Source organism: Leptonychotes weddellii, chromosome 3 (genome assembly GCF_054177405.1).
Source record: "Leptonychotes weddellii isolate Sample4059 chromosome 3, ASM5417740v2, whole genome shotgun sequence".
Taxonomy (NCBI): domain Eukaryota; kingdom Metazoa; phylum Chordata; class Mammalia; order Carnivora; family Phocidae; genus Leptonychotes; species Leptonychotes weddellii.
This window is the reverse complement of record NC_138371.1, coordinates 25,495,205-25,519,015: the sequence shown is the minus strand read 5'-3', so window position 1 is coordinate 25,519,015 and position 23,811 is coordinate 25,495,205. Positions and strand designations below refer to the sequence as shown.

Below are 23,811 nucleotides of genomic sequence, written 5' to 3'. Positions count from 1 at the left end.
CTGAGTGGTAATTTTGCTGTTCAAATGATATTTGAATCTAAAGGGATATTAAGTATATTTCTGAGGACACAGAGGTGCTGACTTTAGCAAGGTGGTCAAGGATATGTGGTGACGAATTCACTAAATACATCATATCTAAGATTTTTACTTACAGATTTTTAAACATGTCTTATTATGGAATATTTCAAACATATTCAAAAATAGAGAGTATAATAAACCCCTGTCACCTAGCTTCAACAATTACCTTTCATTTATATCTACTCCCTCTCCCCCACTGTCAAATTATTATTTTTTGCCACCATCAGATTATTTTGAAGCAAATCCCAGGTATCACATTACTTTACCTTCAGTTACATGTAAATTTTAAAAATTACCTCACTATTCACATTTATTTTTATTTAGCACATTTATTTATTCAGCACATCTTTATGGACATGTTTTCAATCTGCAACTTGATTTCTTTTCTTTTTTTTTTAACGGGAGGGGGCAGGGCAGAGGGAGAGGGAGGGAGAGAATCTTAAGCAGGCTCCATGCCCAATGCGGAGCCCAACATGGGGCTCGATCTCACAATCCTGAGATCATGACCTGAGCTGAAATCAAGAGTCAGACACTTGACTGACTGAGCCACCCAGGTGCCCCGGCAACTCAATTTCTGATTAAAGTTTTCCTTTAATAAATCTTTTATTCGTGTTTGTTTTTGTCCTTTCCCATAGGCTTGCACGAACTGTTCCCAGTGTTTAACTGGAAACTGAACACCAAGAGAAAGCATTTCAATGGGTTCCTGGAAAGTATTATCAAACCTGGAATTCCAGGGAGGCTGGTGAGGACTCCTTTGCTCTTAGACATTTGTCCAAGCTTAGAGAGTTGCATCTGACCAAGACAGAAACAGAAGATTCGTATTCCTTCTTGCTGGGTAAAGGGCTCCCTGAACCCACAGATGTGCTAATGTGGTCATTCTGATTATAAGAGTCTGGCACCTCTGCCTATGGCCACAGCTATCTTAGAGGAGTGATTCTTTCTTTTGGCTATGATGCAGAATCACATGCGGAGCCTTTTTTTTTTTTTAAGAGTTTATTTATTTTGACAGAGAGAGAGACAGCGAGAGAGGAAACAAGCAGAGGGAGTGGGAGAGGGAGAAGCAGGCTTCCCAGTGAGCAGAGAGCCCGACATGGGGCTTGATCCCAGGACCCCGGGATCATGACCTGAGCCGAAGGCTTAGTGACTGAGCCACCCAGGCACCCCACATGGGGAGCCTTTGAAGATAGATTCTCAGAGTTAAAAAACAAAAAACAAAAAACAAAACCCAACGAGTCTCACAGGAGATTCTGATATGTAGTCAGAGGGCAGCATCTCTCCCTAGTCATGGGATAAGTCCTGGGACCGAGGGCTTTAAAAAAATGTGTGTGCAACCTAGCGCCCTGATGTTGGTTTCATATTCTCACTAAAAGGAACCCTGGGCTCCTTGGAGAAATGGCTATCTCTAGGATTAGGGCAAGAAATGTATATGATGAGGCTGGAACATCTGGTAGCACAAAAAAGTATGGAAATGATCAAAATCAAAAACTCCACAATGATATGAGTATATCAAAGTGATGCAGGAGCCAGCTGCAAGAGCTGGATGGCCAAAGCTGGAATAGTTTGAGCAACAAAATAAAGTAATCTTGCTTATAACCCAAAATGTAAAATAAACATGCACATGCCCATGCTGATACGAATAAATACTTTGGAAAAATAAGTGGCAAGAAGAGACAAGTCACTCAGGGCAGAATTCCAAATAATTTTGTATAAACTCCACTCCCAAGGGAAGTGGAGCATAATCTTCACTCCTTAAGTGTAGGATAATATGGAAAAGGTGGGGCAAGAAGAGTTCCTTCCGTGAAGAAACCTGACATAAACACTGCAGTGGTAAGTCATGTTGACAGTATGTACCCGTGGTCTGATGTGATGAGAATGGCACTTTATGTCTGTGGTCTTCCTCCCCAAATCTGTAAAACCCAGTCTAATCATAAGAAAAACATCAAGTCTATCCCCACAGAGGGATTCTACAAAATACTTGGCTAGTGCTCCTCAAAACTGTCAATGTCCTAAAGACAAAGTCTGAGAAATTAGGTAAAAACTAAGGAAATCTGAAAAAGCTATGGACTTTAGCTAATAATAATGGATCAACATTGATTCATGAATTGTAACAAATATACCATATTAATGTAAGATGTTAATAGGGGAAACTGGGTGCGGGGTATATGGGAATTCTCTGTACCATCTTTGTGATTTTTCTGTCAATCTAAAATTATTCTAATGAAGATTATTAATATTGATCAGCTTTAGTATTTGAGGCAACTGTTTAGTTGGATGCATTGTGGTGTTGTTTTTTTTTTTTAATAGACTTTATTTTCAAGGACAGTTTTAGATTGACAGGAAAACTGAGCAGATAGTACAGTTTCCATATTACTACCCTCACCTCCAGTTTTCTCTATTATTGACAAGTTGCATTAGTGTGGTAAATTGGTTATAACGAATGAACCAATATTGATACATTATTATCAACTAAAGTCCATAGTCTAAATTAAGGTTCATTCTATGTTGTACAGGTCTAAGGGTTTTGACCAGTGTATAATGGGCAGAATAATTTTACTGCCCCAAAAAATCTCCTGTGCTTTACTTATTCATTTTTCCTTATGTACTCCTGAGCCCCTGGTAATCACTGATTTTATTTTTTATTGTCTCTACAGTTTTGCCCCTTTCAGAATGTCATATAGTTGGACTCGTACAGTATGTAGCCTTTTCAGACTGGCTTTCACTCTGTAATATGCATTTAAGGTTCCTCCATGTCCTTTTGTGGCCTGAGAGTTTCTTTCTTTTATCACTGGATAATATTCCATCGCATGGATATACCACAGTTTATTTATCCAACCACACCTGAAGGACATGTCAGTTGTTCCCAGGTTTTGGCGATTATGAGTAGACCCACTATAAACATCTGTGTGCAGGGTTTTGTGTGGACATAAATTATCAACTCACATGTTATTTAGAAATACATTGTTTCATCCCCAAATGTGTTGGGATTTTGCAGGTATCGTTCTTTTTTTTTTTTTAAGATTTTATTTATTTATTTGACAGAGAGAGACACAGCGAGAGAGGGAACACAAGCAGGGGGAGTGGGAGAGGGAGAAGCAGGCTTCCCATTGAGCAGGGAGCCCGATGTGGGGCTCGATCCCAGGACCCTGGGATCATGACCTGAGCCGAAGGCAGACACTTAACGACTGAGCCACCCAGGCGCCCCTTGCAGGTATTGTTCTGTTACTGATTTCTAGTTTAATTTCATTATGGTCTGGGAGCGTACTTTGCATGATTTCTATTCTTGTAAATTTGTTCAGATGTATTTTATGGCCCAGAATATGGTCTCTCTTGTTAAAGGTTCCATGTGAGCTTGAGAAGAATGCATATTCTGTTGTTGCTGGATGAACAACATGAATTGGCAGAGACGTCAATTAGATCCAGTTGACTGATAGTGCCTTTCAGTTTAACGATATGCTTAAACTGATTTTCTGCCTGCTGGATCTGTCAGTTTCTAACAGAGGGGTGTTGAAGTCTCTCTAATAGTGGATATATATGTATAGTTGTGGGTTTGTTTCTCCTCGTAGTTCTATTAATTTTTTTGCCGCATGTATCTTGACTCTGCTTGTGCACGTTAAGGAGTATTGTGTCTTCTTGGAGAACTGACCCCTTTATCATTATGTAATGCCCCTCTTTATCCCTGTGTGAAGTATTGGTATTATTTCTTTAAATATTCAACAAAATTCATCGGTGAAGCCATCTGGCTTCTTTTTGGGAAGATTTAAAAATGACTAATTAGTTTTTTTACTTGTTATAGGGCTATTCATATTTCTATTTCTTCTTGAGTCTGTTTTGGTAATTTGTCTTTCTAGAAATGTATCCATTTCATCTAAGTTGTCTAACTTGTTGGAATAAAGTCATTTATGGTATCTCTTTATAATTCTTTTAATTGCTTTTTCCTTCCTGATTTTGAGTAGTTGTGTCTTTTCTCTTAATTTCTTGTTCAGTCTAGCCAAAGAGTTGTCAATTTTGTTGATTCTTTCAAAGAACCAACTTGTGGTTTCACTGATGTACTCTTTTTCTGTCTTCCATTTCAATGATATCTGCTCTAATCTGTACTCTTTCTTTTCCTCTGCTTGCTTTGGACTTAGTTTGCTCTTTGTTATCTAGTTTCTTAAAGTGGATTTTTTTGGTAATGGATTTCAGACCTTTCTTTTTTTTTTCTGACATGTTTTTCATGATATGTTTATAGCTATAGGTTTCACTCTAAATACTATGTTAGCTGCATTCCATACCTTTTGACATTTTATATTTCATTTTCATTCATTCAAAAATATTTTAAATTTCTCTTGTAATTTATTTCTTCTTTGACCCATACGTTTTTAGTGTGTATTGTTTAATTTCCAAATATTTGAGGGTTTCTCAGATTTTTTTCTATTGGGGATTTTAATTCAATGTGTCAGAGAATATACTTGGTATGGTTTCAATTTTAAAAATTTATTGAAACTTGTAGGGCACCTGGGTGGTTCAGTCAGTTAAGTGTCTGCGTTCGGTTCAGATCATGATCCCAGGGTCCTGGGATCAAGCCCAGAATCGGGTTCCTTACTCAGTGGGGAGTCTGCTTCTCCCTCTCCCTCTGCCCCTGCCCCCTGCTTGTGCTCTCTTGCTCTCTCTCTTGCTCTCAATAAATAAAATCTTTAAACAAAATCTGAAACTTGTTTTGTGACCCAGCATATAGTTTATACAGTTGGAAGCATTTTTTAATTTAATTTTAATTTTAATTTTTTTATTAAATACTTTCAATTGTGATATAATATATATACCATGAAATTCATTCTTTTAAAATATACAATTCCCTGATTTTTAATGTATTCACAAGACCTTGTAACCATCACCACAGTCTAATTCCAGAACATTTTTGTCACTCCTAAAACAAATCTGTACCCGTTAGGAGTTACTCACTTTCCTTTCCCCGATGCCCCAGGCAACTACTAATCTACTTTTGGTCTCTATAGATTTGCCTATTTGGGACATTTCATATACACAGAATATAAAATATGTGGCCTTTTGTGTCTGCCTTCTTTCACTTGGCATAATGTTTTTGAGGTTCACCCACACTGGTAGCATGTGGCAGTCAGATTCCTTTTCAGGCTGAATCATATTCCATTGTATGGATATACCACATCTTGTTTATCCATTCATCAGTTGATGGACATTTATGTTGTTTCCACTTTTTGACTATTATGAATGCTGCTATGAACATCTGTGTACAAGTTTTTGTGTGGTGTACGTTTTTAAGAAGTCTACAATCTCTAGGCTATGAGTTAAGTACCTGTACTCAGGAAACGAGGCTGAAGTGTGTGTGTCTGTGTGTGTGTGTGTGTGTGTGTGTATGTGTCTTTCTGTGTGTGGGGCCAACCCAAGTTCCTGTATGTTTACAAAGAGTCTTTGGGTTTAAGAAGAGGCCAGAAGGGCTGAGTCAACTCTTAATATCGTAGCTTCACCCTACATGTTTCAGACCTCCCTGGCTACATGCCTCCCCTTCTGTTCTGAACCACAGAGTAAGTGAGCCCTGCTGGGTGGGAAATGAGGCATGATTTCATGGCCAAAGAAGCCAGTGCACAGACACATAAACAGTATATATTTCTAGGATGCTTTTGGAATGAAAGGAAAAGTGATATGTATCATTTTGTGATTCAAGAAAAGCAACAGTAAAAACCCCACTCTCAAGTTAGTGCGGGAAGAAAATCATCCATCAATCAATGAATGTGATGATGCCCAAATATTACTTTGGTTAGAAAAATAATCCCACACAAACTCCCACTTTTCTCTCCTTTGGATCCTAAAACTCTCATCACCACACTACAGCGCATCTGTGGAGAAAAGCATGTGGTAAGCCAGACAGCTGTTCCCCAGGGTCTTGTAGTTTTATGCCTGGCGGTCCGTCCAGTTTTAGCCTTGCTCTCAGACTGTGATTTCCCATTGCCTATCACTTAGCCCTGAAGTATTGTGAGGATTCTTCCTCCCTGATTTTCATTCTAAAAATGAATCTGAACGCTCTTCGTTACCTAAGAAGGCAGAGATAGGTGATGTTTCTTTGCAACTCTGTTATCTCATTCTAGATAAAGATAGTGAAGTGAGTTGGGAATAAATATAGGAAACCAAAGGGTAAAAATGTTCTCCAAGAATAAGGGAAATCTGATACAAGCGAAGAGACAAAGATACAGTACAAGACCAGAAGTTGGCCAGATCTGACCAAATAAAACTGCATGTGACATATTCAGGTATACTTTTATAAGACAAGAGAGTCTGTACCTGCTTGTTGAAATATCCTCAAAAGGGTAGAGGATCTCTCCATTGTTACAGATTTCACAGATGAACCCCTTCTGGCTACAAAGACTGCAGCTGTACACGTGTGAGGTGGCAAATTTAATGACCTTGCCCAAGAATGGAGCCAGCTTCCCCTCTATCACCTGCAGAAAGAGAAATGGGACAGGGAAGCAGATCCATTGAGAACAGAAGTCTTGCAGACACAGGAAGACTGGAATTCCTTTCCTTTACACAACAGGAAAACCTCTAATTATAATTTCTCAGCAACTCTGAGGAAGAAAAGACATAGTATTTTCACTCCAAAAGAACTCTCTGGTTTAAACCACTGGAGGTTGGGAAATGAAGATGTTGAAACTTCTTTTGTATTCCTCTTTCTCTGTAGTGTGATATAGGGGATTGAGGACCAACAAATGGGGAATGCTACTTTATAGACCAACTTACCGTTATGGTGTGGTATAAGAGGGGTGTGGTGGATTTCCCAAAATAGAAAATGTACAAGGTAAATATTAATGTAGAATTTTATGTTGTAAATTCAACAATACCTATCCTCTGATGAGTTAATGGTATAGCTTTTTTGCCATCTCCCCCAAAACATGTAACAAATGTGGAAAATGAGGTTTCCCTTGCTGCTGCTAAGTATGTTAACATAAAGAGGTTGTGATCTGACAGTCTAAGAGCCACATTCAGCCTGAGGGTTTTTTTGTTTTGTTTTGTTTTTAAATCTCTCAGTGTTTTAGAAAATGAGCCAATTTGAAAACTGGGAGATTTCACAGAAAAATCCAGAATTTTGGCTTCTTTTGAAAAATCATCAGATTTAGCAAAAGTAGGCCTGAATTCCAACATGATGAGGATCCTGGCTGTGAGTAGGGGCTGCTTGCTCCTACTGAGGCACATGCTCTGCAGCCCACAGTTGTCCCTTCTAGGTCCTGCTATTTTGCATCTGTCTGCCTCCCACCATTACCTTACCTGTTGGCCTGCAAACATCCATGAGTTTGGAACCAGTGGTTAGTCAGATCCCACCTCACTTAACTAATACTGAATGGGCTTCAAAGACTTCAGTAGTACAATACTAACAGGAAAAAAAATCTGCCTTCTCTCTCATTCATGCATCTGCATATACATGCTGATTCCGATATAAAACAATGAAGATTAAATTTACTTTGGAAATAGCTGAAAATAACTGGTAATAGCTGGATACTTTCAAATAAATACAGAGTTAAAATGACAATTTTACATAAAAATAACATCTGAGGGCACTGTGGTAAATCATACCTAAGGAGAAATTACGATGTCAAGGTGAATAGAGAGCAGTAGCGGATAGAAAGACTACAAGGAATGTAATAATGTATTTTGCAAAAAATGAAGCTATATATAATATTGGAGATAAAAAACTCCAAGTTTTGTTTTTAAACATCATGGGATAATCTTATGATGTTTTAAAAATGAATATAACAGTAGTTAACTCTAAGAAAGGGAACAAGTTGGAAAAGCAAGTCTTTTACTTTGTAGATATATAGGGTTTTTTTGCATTTTTAAAAAACAATGTATATTATTTTTGTATTAAGATGCAGAAAATGAACAGAAAAATAAGGTTCACTGCTTTATAAGAGTGGATTTTTTTTTTTTCTTTATAAAGGGGGTAGAAATTATGCTGGCTGGTTTTTGAGTCAAGTAAGTACATTTTCCACAATTCTTTCACTTACTCTCCTCTACACTTCCTTCAGGAAGCCATAGGTTGACCTGCTTTATTTATGTTTTCTCAAGAACCATTAACTTTGATCAACCCCAGTAACATGTACTCCTAATGCCACCACCATGATACACACTTTCTAAGAAATAACCACTACCAAATCTTATACCAACCACCGGTAAACACATTCCAATGTGTCATAGGGTTATTTCTAAATTGTGGTAACAACAGTTCAGCTGAGTTTGGTTTTACTTATGTTACTCTTTCCTAAACAACCAAAGTTAATGACACATTCAGAGATGCACTGACAAAATAGGGTCCATTTAGGGGAAAACATCAGTATCTAGAATAGTCCAGAAACCAGGTGAGTAAAGGTTGTTTGGAGGAACTGAAGGGAGGACGTGGAGGAAGACATGAAATTTATCATCTAGGATCTAAAGCAGAAGACTGGGCATCTTATGCATAAGGTTTTTTTTTCTTTTATTTTAAAGATTTTGTTTATTTGAGAGAGAGACAGAGAAAAGGGGAGAGGGAGAGGGAGAAGCAGACTCCCCACTGAGTGTGGAACCCAATGTGGGACTCGATCCCAGGACATCAGGACCTGCGCCAAAGTCAGATGCTTAACCAACTGAGTCACGTAGGCGCCCCATAAAGTTTTTTTTTTTCCTATTAGAAAACTTCCTTGAGATAAAGGCCGAGAACAATTTGAAGGCTTTTGAAATACTTCACCAAATTTACACTGCCAGAAATGTAAATTTATTCCTACTTGGAGACTTCAATGTGCTTTAAAAAATTAATTTGGGGGCACCTGGGTGGCTCAGTCAGTTAATGTCTGCCCCGGGGTCCTGGGATTGAGCCCCGCATCAGACTCCCTGCTCAGTGGGAAGTCTGCTTCTCTCTCTCCCCTTGCCCCTCCACTCCACTCGTGCTCTCTCTCACTCACTCTCTCAAATAAATAGATAAAATCTTAAAAAAAAGTTAATTTGGGGGCTGGTATCTTTATAATATTTATTCTCCCTATTTAAGAACCTTACCTATATCTCCATTTTATGAAATCTTCATTTGTTATTGCTTAATAAAATTTTGGGTTTTTTCCCTATATAAGCTACCCATCCTATTATTTAGGTTATTTCAAGGTTAAACTTTTATATAATATTTTTCTTATTAGCTATTGTTGGTATTTAGAATATACTGACATCTGTGTATATCTTATAAATATAACTATATTACTGAGTTTTCATGAATGCAAATCATTTTTAGGTGATTCTTTCAGGTTTTCTGAAAGTAATAACTTGGTCCCTTCCTTTCTAATATTATATCTCTTACTTACGTTTCATGTCTTATTTCATCATCCAGTGATCCTAAAATAATTTTATGTAATGATGGTGTTAGCGGATATTTTTGCTATTTCCATGAGAATCAAACTGGAAATTATGTAGTCTACAGTGAGGGGTTCATTTTCTCCATCAAACACATATATACTGTCATTCACATTTATTAATTCCTTTTCCTTTTTAATAACAGCTTTGACATATAATTCACATGCCATGTAATTCACCTATGTTAAATGGTTTTTAGTATATTCACAGAGTTGTGTACCATCATCACAGTCAATTTTAGAACATTTCATCAACACTTGCAAAAAATCCTGTACCTATTAGCAGTTACTCCTCTTTCCCCCGTAACCTGTCCCCCCTCCCCCAAGCCCTAGGGAATCAATAATCTTTTTTTTTTTGTTTGTCTCTATAGATTTACCTCTTCTGGACATTTCATATAAATAGACTCATACTGGCTTCTTTCACTCAGCAGAATGTTTTCAAGGTTCACGTTGATTTTGTTTTGAATATCTCTGGTGCCAGAATATCTCTTGCCCCAGCTATTAATCACTCCTCTCTAGATTAAGGAGATCATCTTCTAGTTTTATTTCTGGATGCCAGTCTTTTCCCTTTGGTCCATCCAGCATATATACTAATCAGTTCTGGACATCATTTTTATCAAGTATCATTTCTTCTTCCAAATCTTGGTGAATTCTTATTTTATTATTAATAAGAACTCTTCACTCATTCATTTCATAAAATTCTATTGAGTGACTATGTCCTAGATACTCCGTATACGAGTGAACTGGCCAAGACCGGAGCTTACATTTTTGCTTGGTGTGCGAGTGTCTCCATAAGCGGATTCCATACTATTTATCCAAGCTCATTTTCCATTTCCTACTACGTATTTTCCACTGTGAGAAAACTTTTCCCTGTGTAGAATATGCTTACTTTTTCTCTTGTGCCTTTCCTCATGTCATTTCCTCTATCTTAGGTTTCACTTCTTAATACTTACTTAAATTTCACCTAGGCTTCATGGCTCAGATCTAGTCAGCTTGATCTGGAAAGCTATCGTTGGCTACTTCAGCTGTTTCAGATCTTTTGTGCTTCATATAATTTACTTTTATATCATATAATTTAATACAGAACTTGATGCTGTTTTGTGCTCTTTACTATTGTTTAACATGTGATTGTTTTGCTTATCCAACTAGATTGAACATATAAAAATGGTGATTTTATATGGAGCAGTCTAAGAATGTAAATTGCCCAAAGGCAAAGAAGGGGTCTCATACATGTTTTAAGTATTCCTTCTCTGCCAGGGACATAAGTTCTTGTTGACTGACTGGGGATGCCTTCCTGTTTTTCTCCTGGGCAGCAGCTGCATGTTAGGGCTATCTCTGTGTCACAAACATTTTTAATCATTCTGCTGTGTGATTTAGGGAGAAGCATAAAGAGTGCGTGGGCCCGGTGGCTGCTTAGCTGTTCAGGAACTTTTTTTTTGCTCTTTATACTTAATTAATTGTTCTTCCTATTTGTTAGCTTAGGTTCATGGCCACGTTCCAAAGAGCTGAAGATGCTGAAAGTTTTGCCTCCAGAAAAGTGAGGTAATACTCTGTATATTTATTTTAGAATTTACATATATTTCTGTAATATTATAGAAAAGAAAACTTCAGACTTATAATGTTCCAGAGGTCCAGATATATTTAGGAGGTTTAAAGCTTGTCTTTGAATACAACTACTAGCAGCACTGGAAATAGAATCCAGCTCTTCTGGCTTCTGGTCTAGAGGTTTCATCACTACAAAGAAGTAGGTTCTAGGTATGAAATCTCCTAGGGTTCTTTTTAAAAATCAGACATAGAGGGGCACCTGGGTGGCTCAGCTGCTTAAACGTCTGCCTTCGGCTCAGGTCATGATCCCGGAGTCTGGGGATCAAGCCCCGCATCGGGCTCCCTGCTCAGCAGGGAGTCTGCTTCTCCCTCTGCCCCTCACCCCACTCTCGTGCATGCTCTGTCTCTCAAATAAATAAATAAAATCTTAAAAAATTACCACATCCTTTAAAAAATAAAAATCAGGTATAACTTTGATTTGGATAATTGCTTAAAAAGAAATCAAGTGTCCTACCCCCACCACCTCCTCCTGCCTCCAAGAGTCTTGTAACTTTCACTCCCAGTTCCTAGCCATCTTGGTGGGGGGTTAAGGTTAGGGACATATTCCATAAACATCATGAAGATGGTGGCCTCAAAGACGACCAAAGCCCGAGGAGCCACTATCTTCAGGTTCCAACTGAGAACAAAGTAGAAAAGAGCTGCCAGGATGCCAATGGACCTGGAAAATGACTATGGGTAGGACAAAGTCAAATGTCCAACAAGCCAACAAATTGGCCAAGGGCAGAGGCTGAGAGAAGTCAGACATGAGAACTCTTCTATGTCATCCCTAAATTGGAACACCTCCCTAGGTAGTGTTACTGCCTAGAGTAACCACAGTCTTCAACAGGGCCCAGCATGGGAAAAAGTTCTACGAACTGTGTATTTAGATTAGAGTTGATCCAGGGGATTCTGATATCACTAAGAGCAAGCCAGGACTGATCAGGACAAAGTAAACCACAAAAGTGCTTCCTTAATAAAATGGGCCAAAGCTTGTTTAAAAAAAAAAACAAAACAAAACCTAACTATCATAGTTTTTGCTTCTTGACAACTTGGCTATATTTTCCTGGTGTGTGTGGTCGTTTGATTCATCAGGGAATCTCCCAGAGAGGCTGACATTACAGAGTTTCCATACTCCCTCAGAACTTAGTTGTCTTTGGGTACTGGGAAGCAGCAAAGCACAGTGGAAAAGGCAAAGCTGATCTGAGTACAAATTCTAGTTCATCCGCTTTCCAGCCATGAGACGTTGGCAAGTTACTTAACCTTTTCGAGGCTCAGTTCCTCAACTGATAAATTAGGATAATATCTACCTTGCAGGGTTGAGGGATGGATCAGATTTAATATAATGAAAGCACTGGACATAATGTCTAACTTAGAGCATGTGATTAATAAATAATAGCTTACTATTTATCTTAATCTAAACAGAAATTTTATATGATTTAGATTGATTCCTTCTTTCAAACACTTGAGATTTGTAATTAATCACAGGTTAATGTAACTTTATAATAATCCATCAAAAGTCACAAGGCCATTCCATGTTTAGCGTAACAAGGCTAGTGGTTTTAGTTAACGACATGGTCATTTCAGGATGTCAGGAGTGAAGGTGAACTGGACCTCTGAGATGAGGTTTAGTTATCCCTCCACTTATCTTCCCCAAGTGGCCAGTATACTTGAACAAAATCACGACAAAGTAATTAGCAGAAAACATCTGTAGCTCTTCCCCCATCTGCTAACCCCCTGCACTTCTCCTTCACCTTCTCCATACCAAGCTGCCCATCTGCTTGAGAAAAGGCAGATGCCCAAAATAGAGAAAATGAGTTTGCTTCTGTTTTCCATTATACTTAATTTCTTGTACTAAGGAAGGTACTAGTCTGATTGACTTAGTCGGAGGGTATGCATATGTGATTATTTCAGAGGTATTTTACTGGTCAGGTAGTCGAAGAATACACACTTTCGTTTGTGATTTAAAATTATGTGTCCTCTCATCACACGGCAGGATAAGGATCCAGCTGGTATCTTCTTCCCAATTTTGCTATTGTTTATTTTTGCAATCTTTGTACGAATTCTTTGCACTCATCATTTCAGGTATTTCTAAAACTCAAGGAGTCATCCAATGTCACTTTTCATCCTCCAGCTGGCTGACCGATATACCAACTATGCTTACCCTTCTGGGACTGCAGAGCCCACGAAAGCTGCCTGGTTGAACTTCCAGCTCAGGGACACACACATTTTCCCCCCTTTCTATTCTGGTCAAGATGGTCAGCATTGGAATTTGAGGCCTATGGCTTTCTTGCAGACTAAGACAACAGACTTTATTTGATTTACTTTCTTGCAGACCAATCAAAAATTACAATTAAGTTAAAAAATAACCTAGTGCTGCCTTCTCCAAACCATAGTTTCAGAAACAGCTGCTTATTACTCATGTGTGGCACCAGGAAATTGCAGTGTCATGTTCAAGGTCTGTGGCCAATAGAGATCTGTGGGATTGGGAAAAGGGCACAAATGATTCTTTTATGTCCGTTACCTTCACTCCCTTGGCACCACCACACCATTCAAAATCTACAGGGGGAGAGGGACAGACCACTAGTAACTTGGGCAAGAAAAAAAGAAAAAAACTCTTTCTCATTGAATTTCTTTATGCATCGGCTCATTGCTTTCCCCTGATGTGTCAAGTTACCTTCCATTTCAATACAAGCACTCCTCAGTCATTGTGTAACATCTAGATTCTGGACAACTGTTGGGAATACTGTGATGAAGAGGGATGTTGCACTTGACAAATGGCCCCTCCTCAAAAGTTGAGCCAGAAGACCCCATTCATGGTAAACAAAGCCACCTGCCATTCACTAGTAACAAGCTAGCTTGATGAAATCAAAGAATCAAAACTGTCACACACTGTAAAATGATTTCAAATATAATTTAGTTTGCATTTGCTTGGCCAGAGGACCATGATAGGTTGTGCTCACTATTTTTTCTCTGAGTGCCATTTCTCAGCATTAACATGTGGATACCATGAAGTCTAGTGATCCCGGTCAGGTGAGTTCGTGGAGAGTTAGGAAAAGCAGTCTGTAGATTCTGCTCAGGTTTGAAAACCCTAACACTCAGTGAGAATATTCTGAATCTTTATTCAATTCTAAATTTTACCATTCTTAATTGTAAGTCCTTAAAAATAGAAAATAAAAAGCATACCACCATATTATTTTTCTTAAAAATAGAAAATAACTAGGGGCGCCTGGCCGGCTCAGTCAGCAGAGCACGTGATTCTGGATCTTGGGGTTGTGAGTTCTCCCACATTGGGCGTAGAACTTACTCAAAAAGGGGGAAAAAAAGGAAATAACTAGTACAATGTTTTCCTATTTCAAAAAGTTTGTTAAAACCCCATTTTCCCATAACTAGCCTTTGAGTCCCTTTTTTTTTTCTTTCTAAAGAGAGGCACAGCATGAGTCGGGTGAGGGGCAGAGGAAGAGAATCTCAAGCCGACTCTCTGCTGAGCGCAGAACCCGATGCAGGGCTCGATCTCACGACCGTGATCATGACCTGAGCTGAAACCAAGACTCAGACGCTCAACTGACTGAGCCAGCCAGGTGCCCCTGAGCTCCTTATAATGGCTCAGTGCTGGGAGGTTTGTGCATAAACAGAAAACTTCTCTGGTCAGCTGTTCCCCACCCCTCTCACAGGACGGAAACTTTGGCTAATCAAGCACTTCACTGTGGGTGGATTATGAGGTTACCAATTAGCTCTTATCTGAGCCTCTCCCAAAGGTGACAATTTCTACTTAGACTTTGTAAACTAGGTGATAATTTAATCTGGGTTGATGTAATTGGGTAGATTTGTGAGTGGCCATCATCATTTCCATCAAATCGCATTTTGCTTCCTGCTGGAAACAGTCTCAGGGAATAAAAGAAAAACAATTTCTTTTTTTCTTTTTTTTAAAGATTTTATTTATTTGAGAGAGAGAATGAGATAGAGAGAGCATGAGAGGGGGGAGGGGCAGAGGGAGAAGCAGACTCCCTGCTGAGCAGGGAGCCCGATGCGGGACTCGATCCCGGGACCAGGATCATGACCTGAGCTGAAGGCAGTTGCTTAACCAACTGAGCCACCCAGGCGCCCAAAAGAAAAACAATTTCAATTTCAATTTTCTTTAATGGGTCAATGGCAAGGATGAAGCCAAGAACACAAACTGCTTATTCAGAAAAACATATGGAATGGGGCCCACTTCGCAGAGTTTTTCTGCACCCGCTGAAGTGCCTCCAGGGCCACAACCTTGAGGAACTTCAGTGGCAGCATCTGCAAAGGGTGAGTACAATTATGTGGTCCCCATGTCGTGAGCCCCCAAACAGGTCACATGGTCTGATAGAGGTACACATGTATTTATGAGGAAAACAGATTAAAATATTTTAAATTGAGATAGTTCCAGAAAATTCTCACGGTACGGTCAGCAGAATTTTGCTTCTCTATTGAGTTAACTAGTTGTATGTCTGAAATAAATTATATTTAGGTCTCTATTATTCATTTTGGCTTTAGTTAAGATATTACTGACTCACTGAAGAGTAAATAAGGAAAGGCCCTAAATGGTCTTTTAAACTCAGCTTCCTTACTTTAATACCTGAGAAAACTGAGGCCCTGTGGTGATGTAAGTTGTGCAAGATCACCCAGCTGGTTGGTGACAGACACAGACCCTCCACCCCAAGCACCTTTCGCTGCTCTAGGAAGGGGTCTTTCTAAGGGCATCCGAGGGCAGAGTGAAGCCTCTGGGTGTGGTTCAGCCTGGGAATTCTGAGATCTCTGGATGCCTACTGACCCACCATGTAGAAACAGAGGATTTCTAAACTGACTCAGTCTCCGCCTGGAAGCAAGATGCACTGTCTACATCTGTATCTACATCTGCCCACAATTTTGATCCGAACTGGATCTGCCTTTGGCTTACAGAAAGGTTTTTTTGTCCAACATATTTGCACCTTGTATAACAGTTTTCTTAAATGGTCACATCTTGTGTTGTTTCCTGAATATGGAATATGATTTTAAATATTACGTTACTCTTAAACTACTGGGAAATTCACCAGTTAAAGTAGCCACCAAATTCTGTGACAAAAATGGACTTAACATCAACTTAAACCCTAGCCTACTTACCAAAACTAGAGAAGTAACTTCGTAAAAGGAGAAGCAACTACAGCTGGAAAAAGCAAAGCAAAGCAAAACTTAACTCCCTCTATGCATGTACTGTGGGAGAAATGAAAGAAGTATGGCTTTTCAGAGAGGGCTTGAGTAGAGACCAATAATAAAACATCTCAACAGAAAACAACAAGAGCCTCCATATTTGAAGGGATAGAGAGATATCAGGAGAAATAAAAGCAGCATGACCTGATCATGTAAGGATAGCAGAGACAGAAGAGGCAGAAAGTAAAGAAGGGGAGGAGAAGTAGGGAAAGGATGGAAACTGAAAAGAAAAAAAATTTAAAAAATAGCAAAAGGCAAACTGAAATGCTCACAGAGAGAAACAAAGGACAGAGCTGACTGAGGGCTAAGAGAGGGGTGAGGCGTCTAGGCTTCGATCCCAGCCATGTCCCCGGTGAGCTGTACAACCTGTTTTGTAAGTCACTTCACTTCTCTGTGCCTCGGCTTCCTCATCCACAGAATAAAGGGATTGCACTAAGTCATTCAAAACTGGAGGATCAATAAGGATTCCTCTCAGTTTGAAGATTCTATGATTTTGTGATTAACCAACAGGGAAAACATCAAAAGAAGCTTGTTGAATACCCCCAGGAATGTAGAAAGGGAATATCTGGGGAGATAGATAAAAGGTGAGTTTAACCAGACTAATTAGAAGATACCCAAGGAAATTTTCAAAAGAAGTGAAATAATGTCACCAGCTTTTTATTCCTCTGCTTTGCTGAGTGCCATTCAAAGAGGGAGTTAGTGCTTTTTAGGAATCATCCCCTCACAGGTGTGCAACCAGATATCAGTTTTCCTGAAGACGTCTGCAAATCCGTTCCTTTTATCAGTGCATTTAATTAGTTAAAGTTTAGATAGCACCTAGGGACGAAAAGCACAATATAAGTGCTCAACATTACTATTACTTAACAGCTTTTATGAGACCAGCAATGCTTAAGATTAAATGAGAAACCAAAATGAGTTTCTGGCTAGAAGGTTGTGATCTAATAAACTGCTGGGTTACTGACGTGAGGAAGAACAACCCTGCATATAAACTGAAATAGGTGCTCTTTATTAGCTTGCATGCCATTGTCTTAAGACAGCTGGTAATTTTTCTTCTTTGCCTCAAGGAGTCAACAAGTAGTAAAGCACCACTCACTGCACAGTACTGATTATGATTTCATACATCCTGTTATTCAAGAATATTATCTGGCGTCCATATGCTGGACATCTGTATACCCAGGATATGGGCTCAAATATGTATGGGAACTTATGATACAATAAAAGTGGGGAAAGATACGTTATTTAATAAATGATGCAAGGGTAACTGGTTAGACATCGTGGAAAAAATAAAATTGAATCTCTAACTCATTTCATAAAAAAATAATTGCAGATACATTGGAGATTTAAATGTAAAAAGAAAACCATAAAAGTATTTTAAAACTACAAAGAATATTAGAGAAAAATGTTAGAAAAATATTTACGTGGGGCAAATATTTTATAACCTTAGAAGCCATAGAAGAGTGATAAATGTGAATATGTAAAATTTAAAAATTAGTAAAATACAAAATACCACTTACAAAGTGACAGGACAAAAAAAACTGGGAAAGATAGTTCCCATTTATTATAAAAAAGTGCCAATTTCCTTAATATAGAAAGAGCTCTTTCAAAATAATAAGAAAAACAGCAATAACATAATTTAAATACAGGTTAATGAAATAAACAGGCAACTTACAAAAACTACAAATGGTGAGTAGCAAAAAAAAGATGCTCAACCTTACAGTGGAAAAGCATACAGATTAAAATAATAGTGTGAAGTTACTTTTTATTTATCAGATTGGCTAGGATTAAAAATATTGTTAATATAGACAATTAATGTGGTGTAGGAACATAGGTATTCTCAAGATACTGAATGGAAGTAAAAATTGGTTCCACCTTTTCAGAAGGCAAGTGGCAATACTTCTCAAACTACAAAGCACATCTACCCTTTGACCTGGCAGTCTCATATTAACTAATTTACACTACAGACGTAGTCACACAAGTTCTCAGGGAAATATATGAGGGGGTTTACTGCTGTACTGGTTCTAGTAGAGAAAGAATGCACTGGTCAAAAATTCAGGTAACTCTGGGTGCCTGGGTGGCTCAGTCGGTTGAGCATCTGACTCTTGATTTTGGCTCTGGTCCTGATCTCGAGGTCGTGGGATGGAGCCCTGCGGCTGGCTCTGTGCTCAGTGGGGAGTCTGCCCCTCTCCCTGCTTGGGCTCTCTCTCTCTTTCTCTAAAATAAATAAAATAAATCTTTTTTAAAAAAAATTAAGATTGGGGCGCCTGGGTGGCTCAGTCATTAAGCGTTTGCCTTCGGCTCAGGTCATGATCCCAGGGTGCTGGGATGGAGCCTGGCATCTTGGGCTCCCTGCTTGTGTTCCCTCTCTGTGTCTCTCTCTGTCAAGTAAATAAATAAAATCTTAAAAAAATAAAAAAAATTAAGATAACTCTATACTATGTAGCTGATAAAAGAATGAGGTAAACCTTTATGTGTACTCAATGAGAACATATGCCCAGATGTCCACAGTATACTATTAAGTGAAAAAGGCAAGATGCAGAAAGGTACTATTGCTTGATCCCATTTGCAAAAAAATAAAAAATTAAGTTAAATTAAAAATTAACATTTGTAAATGTGTAGAAATGTCTAGAAGACAGACCAGCTATCGTTAATGAAAGCTACCTCTACAAAGTGGTATGTTGGGGGAAAGAAGGGAGGACTTTAAAAATAGAAATCTGTAATGAAATCTCAGAAAGGGAAATTAAGAAAACAATCCCATCTACAATTACATCAAAAAGAATAAAATACCTAGTAATAAATTTAACCAAGGAGGTGAAAGACATACATACTGAAAACTGTAAGACACTGATGAAAGAAACTGAAGACACAAATAAATGGAGATATTCTGTGCTCACGGATTGGAAGAATTAGTATTGTTAAAATGTCCATACTACCCAAAGAAATCTGCAGATTCAGTGGAATTCCTACCAAAATCCCAATGGCATTTTTCACAGAAATAGAACAAACAATCCTAAAATTTGTATGGAACCACAAAAGACCCCAAATAGCCAAAGCAATCTTGAGAAAGAAGAATAAAGCTGGAGGTATCATGCTCCCTGATTTCAAACTATATTACAAAGCTATAGTAATCAAATTTGTATGGTATTGGCATAAAAACAGACACACAGATCAATGGCATAGAATAGACAGCCTGGAAATAAACCCACATGTATATGGTCTATTAATTTACGACAAAGGAGCCAAGAATAGATAGTGGGAAAAGGACAGTTTCTTCAATACATAGTGCTGGGAAAACTAGACAGGCACATAGAAAAGAATCAAACTGGACCACTATCTTATACCATTACCAAAAATAAACTCAAAATGGATTAAAGATTTGAATGTAAGACCTGCAACCATAAAATTCCTAGAAGAAAAGACAGGTGGTAAACTCCTTGACATGAGTCTTGCAAGGATTTTTTTTGGATTTGATATGAAAAACAATGGCCACAAAAGGAAAAAATAAACAAGTGGGACTACATCAAACTAAAAAGCTTCTGTACAAAAAAGGAAACCATCAACAAAATAAAAGGGCAAACTAGTGAATGGGAGAAAATACCTGTAAATCTTGTATTTGATAAGGTGTTAATATACAAAATATATAAAGAAGTCCTACAACTCAACAGCAAAAAAGAACCTGATTAAAAAATGGGCAGAGAGCTTGGCCAGGGGCTGCACTGCCACCCTGGGTAACTTTGCCAATGCCACTTTTGATGCCATTTCCAAGACCTACAGCTCTCTCACCCCTGACCTCTGGAAAGAGACTGTGTTCACCAAGTCTCCCTATCAGGAATTCACTGACCATCTTGTAAAGACCCACACCAGAGTCTCCGTGCAGAGGACCCAGGCTCCAGCTGTAGCCACCACATAGTTTGATTTTTTTTTTAAGATTTATTTATTTATTTATTTATTTACTTATTTATTTGAGAGGGAGCATGTATACGCACAGGGGGAAGGGCAGAGGAAGAGAATCTCAAGCAGACTTCCAGTGGAGCCCGAAGCGGGGCTCAATCCCAGGACCCTGAGATCACGACCTGAGCCGAAATCAGTCAGACGCTCAACCAACCGAGCCACCCAGGTGTCCCGCCACCACATAGTTTTATACAAGAAAAATAAAGTGAATTAAAGCTTGTTAAAAAAAGAAAAATGGGCAGAGGATCTAAATAGACATTTTTCCGAAGAAGACATATAGATGGTCAACAAGTACATGAAAGGTGCTCAACATCACTAATCACCAGGGAAATATAAATCAAAACCACAGTGAGCTATCACATTGCATTTTTTAGAATGGCTATTACTGAAAAGACATAAAATAAAAAGTGTTGGTGGAAAGGGGAACGCTTGTGCACTGTTGGTGGGAATGTAATTTGGTGCTAACATTAGGGAATATGGTATGGAGGTTCCTCAAAAAATTAAAAATAGAACCACCATATGATCCAGCAATTCCATTTCTGGGTATTTATCTGAAGAAAATGAAAATGCTAATGAGAAAAGATACCTGCACTCCCATGATTACTGCAGCATTATTTACAATAGCCAAGATACAGAAACAATCTAATTGTTCATCGATGGATGGATGAATAAAGAAACTGTCACACACACATACAGACACAGAGGAATATTACTCAGCCATAAAAGAAGAACAAAATCTTGCCATTTGTGACAACATGGATGAACCCTGAGGGCATTATGCTGAGTGAAATGTCAGACAGAAAGACAAATACTGTATGATCTCACAAAAATGTGGAATCTAAAACAACAAAAACCAAAAAAACACAACAACAACAACAACAACAAAAAAAAACAAAACCCAAACCAACTCAAGCTCAGAGATACACAGAACAGGCTGGTGGTGGTTGCCGGGGGGGTGGGGGGGTGGGGGAGTGGTGGTGGTAAGTGAAATGGGTGAAGAGAGTCAAAAGGTACACACATCCAATTATAAAATAAATAAGTTATGGGAGTGTAATGTATAGCATGGTGACTATAATTAACACTGTTCTGCATATTTCAAAGTTGCTAAGAGAGGAGATCTTAAAAATTCTCATCAGGAGAAAAACAATTTTGTTAATTATATATGGTGATTTATGCAGTGGTGACCATTTCTCAATATACAACAACAGCAAATCATGTTGAATACCTGAAACGAATATAATGTTGTATGTCATTTATACCTCAATAAAAAAAGGAAAGAATCTACCACAGACATTCAAAGGTGATGATAATTTCTTAGAGGCAGAAGAGGGGTAGTAAGAGTGGAGAAGGAAGAGAAATTTGGGTGGTAACATTGGAAGAACAAATTAGTGACTGTGTGGATGTTTGCAATACAGAGTTAAACTCTATTTTGATGTTTGCAAACAGCTTTTAAGCCTAGCGCCCGCCTCTTCTTGTGCCCCACACCTGCGCAAGCTGATGGGCAGCCCAAGTGTTCTCCCTTTAGCACCTGCAAGAGATTCAAACCACCCAATTTCCTGCTTCCTATGGGAATCCTCACCCAGGCCCACCCCCTAACCGCAATAAAAGCCTCAAGCCAGGCTGCTTTCCACTCTCCAGCCGTTTTGGACATGTTTGAGACTGCTCTGCTCGTCCCCAAGGCCTCAATTTGTAAGTAGCCTTTTTGTACTTTCAATATATATATATAAATTCTGTTTTTTGATGTTTAAATAATGAATGTGAGTTAACACTTTTATAGTAAATGTTTAAGTTAGTAAAAAAAAATGACAGCTCTACAAAGCATGGCTTTAGAAATATATACATGAAATTTGCATATGCATATACGTGAACATTATAAAAATGTAGAAGACCTTCCTTTTTGGTTTTGTTTGGCCTGTGTTTTCACTTGTCTCCGATAACCTGTTCATTTTCACAAAAATTCTTGAAAACTGCCTATCAGTGAACCTGTCATGATTGCATTAGACTTGATGCTTGTATCTAAGGAGACCTGTGTGTCTAATCAGAATGTTCTCTGACTTACAGGTGTTTTTAGGTTTTGGAAGGTAACACTGCCCCATTCAATTAGAATGACTTATAAGATATGTGGAGTGTCAATAGCCCTATCTAATACCAGGCAATTTAAGGTCAGGTTTTTGTTTACATAATTATCACTGAATTCTAGACATTTAATCTTATCTCTTGAAATACCTAACTGGGAGTTAGTAAGTAAGCAATCAGTATGCATATAGCATTTTCTAGAATCTCACTTAATGTTTTCAATGCCCTTTTGCAGCTCTGCTTCTTCCTTCCTGCCCTCTCAGAAATGACCTGACCTCACAGCTCCCTCCCCTGAGGCACATTATTTGATCTTGATCACCTGGCTGGTCCCCAAATTCCTATAGTTTTAAATGGGTGTTTTTGTAGTTCATAAAAGGAGAAACAGTATTGATATCATATTTTTTTTATCGATACCCCAGACACTCAGAGGTCACAATAATTTCATACCACCCAGGGCACTGTGCAGGGCAAGTCTGTTACCAAACTTGAACATTTTTACCATGTAGTTTGGTGTCAATTCAAGGAAAAGTCAATATACCTGACTAACCTGCCTTAGACTTGGCCTTAAATAAAAAATGAAAACTGTGATTTTACAACAGGACGACATTCAGAGATAAGATCAGGTTCAAAGACAAAAGCATTTTATTTATTTTTTATTTTTTTAAAGATTTTATTTATTTATTTGAGAGAGAGAGAATGAGAGACAGAGAGCATGAGAGGGAGGAGGGTCAGAGGGAGAAGCAGACTCCCCGCCGAGCAGGGAGCCCGATGCGGGACTCGATCCTGGGACTCCAGGATCATGACCTGAGCCGAAGGCAGTCGCTTAACCAACTGAGCCACCCAGGCGCCCCAACAAAAGCATTTTAAATAGCAGGCCCACATGTGATGTGTTCAGAGTTTTGGTAAAATCTAAATGGAAATGGGTCCTAAGAAAGGAAGCCCTATAAAGAACCAATTTTTCAGAGCGATGAGGGCATACCATCTGTGATCTGGTCCAGTCTCTAAGCCTCTCCACACCAGTAGCCTGCGTTTCTCCCTTCCAGCATCTCTGTGCCACTAGGCCAGAAGAGCGAGGACTCTCCTACCGTCATTTGCTACGGCAGGTGGCTCTAGCCGAGGGAAAACTATCAAGCAGGTCAGAGTTTTGTAGGAGTCGTAAAGGTTTTCGTTTTCCTTGGGCTTTCTGTTCTTCAGGAGCATGGGTAATTGAAAAAGGATATTACTTCATTTCCTCAGTCTCTCCTTTATTTTTTTAAATTTACTTTATTATTATTTTTTTTAGTGAAGAGCACTCAGCTAATTGGAACTCCAGGCAATTGTAGAGTAGCTTAGGTTTCACTGCCTATCTCTCATATATATATATTTAAACTGAGGTATCACATATATAAGATAGAGTGCAGAGATCTTAGGTACAACTCAATGAATTTTTAAACGTGTGTGAAACTACTATCGTCCTACCCGCTCTCTTGGCCTCCAGCCCCAACCATGCCAACCTATTCTCTATGCTATCACCAGAAGGATCTTATTAAAATACAGATTT

At 38.6% G+C, this 23,811-nt stretch overlaps 1 protein-coding gene across 3 annotated transcripts in view; it reads right to left on the bottom strand.

Annotated features, from left to right (window-relative positions):
- PLEKHM3 (pleckstrin homology domain containing M3) overlaps positions 1-23,811 on the bottom strand; it is a 181,195-nt gene that overhangs the window by 23,679 nt on the left and 133,705 nt on the right. For all 3 annotated transcript variants that reach the window (XM_081813761.1, XM_081813763.1, XM_081813762.1), the window contains exon 7: positions 6,370-6,527. In XM_081813761.1, coding sequence (XP_081669887.1) covers positions 6,370-6,527 — 158 coding nt within the window. The remainder of the gene's footprint in view (positions 1-6,369; positions 6,528-23,811) is intronic.